This window comes from Vigna unguiculata, chromosome 1, assembly GCF_004118075.2.
Source record: "Vigna unguiculata cultivar IT97K-499-35 chromosome 1, ASM411807v1, whole genome shotgun sequence".
Taxonomy (NCBI): domain Eukaryota; kingdom Viridiplantae; phylum Streptophyta; class Magnoliopsida; order Fabales; family Fabaceae; genus Vigna; species Vigna unguiculata.
Window position 1 is genome coordinate 21,382,045 of NC_040279.1, and position 2,313 is coordinate 21,384,357.

General features: G+C 36.1%; 1 protein-coding gene across 1 annotated transcript; it reads right to left on the reverse strand.

The window, feature by feature from the left end:
• Nucleotides 1-297: 297 nt before the first annotated feature.
• On the reverse strand, nucleotides 298-1,762 carry LOC114180789 (GEM-like protein 5). The gene is made up of 3 exons (XM_028067107.1): nucleotides 1,315-1,762; nucleotides 774-1,048; nucleotides 298-674 (listed from the first exon to the last, which is right to left on the reverse strand). Exons 1-3 carry the CDS (start codon nucleotides 1,664-1,666, stop codon nucleotides 441-443), a joined length of 861 nt encoding a protein of 286 aa, XP_027922908.1. The 5' UTR covers nucleotides 1,667-1,762; the 3' UTR covers nucleotides 298-440.
• Between the last annotated feature and the right edge of the window lie 551 nt (nucleotides 1,763-2,313).

Here is a 2,313-nt window from a genome sequence, read left to right on the forward strand (position 1 = left end):
CAAAAGTATACGAAATTAGAATAAGACACTAAGCAGTGCATTTAAAAATCTAAAGATCGGAGGTGTACTTATGTCTGAAAGAGGTGGAAAGGAAAATGGACTTGGAAACATTAAAAAACTGCTTTGAAATGTGAGAAGCTGCTCATTCCCACTTCAGAATCTATACTAATTAATACATTTTGATTAGTTTGCATTATTATATTTTATAGAGCATTGAAGTTTCCCAAATATGGGCGTATTTTTAACTAAAAATGTAATAACACATCAGAGGGAAAAAAAGATGCAGAACAGAAGTCATATTTCAACTGTGTATTATGAAATATATAGCAGCATACACTCATACAAAAATTTACAATAAAGTATTGGTCCAATGCACTACACAAATCTCAAAGTCAAAATTTTAAACAAAATTATACACCAAAATAATCCAATACAAGAAATCACTGAAAGTTCTTTCCATTTTCTCCAGAAGCAGTGGCTGGCACAGCCACTCCTGGCACTACAAACTGTGAAATACCTTCTGAGAGGTTCTTCACTGCTTTGTCAAAATTGACAAAACCCATAAACCAAAAATCATGTCCATCCACAGTCACAATCTGAATGTACTTTTCTGATGGGTTCTCCCTCATGATCACTGGGTTGACTGTTCCAACCTTCGCCAAAGGCACCATTACCTGTGTCACAGTAACAATTTCATGTCATTTCATCAATTTTCTTTTTGATCAAATCTTAAGAGAGAAGATTTGATGAAGTATTTTGACTAAACTATGTACCTTGTAGTAGGTCCAAGTTTCCTGGCCAGAAGGTGCGGTGAAACTCAATGGGCGATCACTGCAAAAGGCTACATGAATATTGGACAGGTAAAGGGTTCCTGCAACAGGACCGGTTGAAGTTGAAAGATAACAAGCAAAGCTCTTTTTCAGCTTCTCATTCGGATAGGTTGAGAATGTTTGCTTGTAAAGGGACTCAAATCCACCCTCTGATATTGCTTTCACAGTCAGATTCATCTTCCCCAGTGCAGCCGAAGACACTGATGGACCTGTTTTAACTGCAAATAACAGTAACAGAGTAACAATCACATCATGTAAAAAAAATAAAAATAGAACAATCTAACTACCTTTTCTTAAGGCCTAGTCCTCTGAAACATTAATTTTTCAGTTTGTTTGTTCGTAAGTATATACAATACAAGTTTGGATTCTTGAGACAAAATCTAAAATAGATTTTTCACTAACAAAAAGATAAAAACACTAGCAAAAACAAAAGATTTGCTATGTTTGAATTAACTAATCTGCATAAAATCGAATAAAAACTCACGGTTGTGCCAGACGTTGTGGGCGGTGGCTTCAGCCTTTTTGCTCCACGTATCGAACATGTGAAGGATGGACTCCATGGGACTGTTGCTGGGTTTCTCGACAGGGCTGTGTTGGACGTAGGGATGTTGTTGGTAGTATTGAACAGGCTGAGGTTGTCCGCCGCCACCGCCGCTCTGTAAAGCTGCTTTTTTGTTATCTGGGTGGCTGCTGGGAACGGCGGGGGTGCCCATGATGTGAGTTCCCCAATTCTCAGTGCTAACGTTCGTCGGAGAAGACGATGAAGACGATGCCACACCTTGTGCTTCTGGAACCGTCTGGTTCTTCTGGTTGGTGTTGTCGGTGTTGGTGCTCATGTTGTTTGTATGTGCAAGAGAAAGATCAATGGAATTGAGTATTTGGGAAATGAGGTGCTTGGGGAGGTATCATATAAGTAGTTGAGTTTGGAAGGAAAAGATGGACGCGCTTACGTTTACGAGAAAGATAATAGTCCCACACCGCCATCCAAACCGTGTACTGGGAAAAAGAAAGCTTAGTAATTAAGATGTTTGTAGGGTCTACTTGGACATAATTTATGTTGGGTGTTGTTCTATTTTTTCCTAAGGATTACTGTTCTTTCAAGCACTCTTTTTCTTCTACCTTCTTTAAGCTTCTACGTGGCAATTTTAATAGTTTGAAAAATTATTATTTTACGACTACTTTCTACATCCATTTCAAATTGTCCTTTCATAATCAAATATTATATTAGTATATAAAAATAAAAATTTACGAAAACTGTACTTTAAGTGTAAAAGAAAAATTCTCTGTCAAAGGATCAGCTATCTTATATCTATTTTAGATTGTTAAAAAAATTAAATTATCTAGAAACGTTGTAATTAGACAACCATTATATCTAAAAAGCGATGGAACGAGCTTATAATATGTCATTTAGCATAAGAAATCAATATAAACTCATATATATTTATTATATTGTTAGTGATATTTTCTAAACTTGTTTTTAAAT

Bases quoted from the DNA above. Each gene is read 5' to 3' on its own strand.
- LOC114180789 (XM_028067107.1), bottom strand. From the start codon at position 1,666: ATGAGCACCAACACCGACAACACCAACCAGAAGAACCAGACGGTTCCA. The intron at 1,049-1,314 runs GTGAGTTTTTAT...TGTTATTTGCAG, and splicing joins CCACAACGTCTGGCACAACC to TTAAAACAGGTCCATCAGTG. The intron at 675-773 runs GTACATAGTTTA...ACTGTGACACAG, and splicing joins AAACTTGGACCTACTACAAG to GTAATGGTGCCTTTGGCGAA.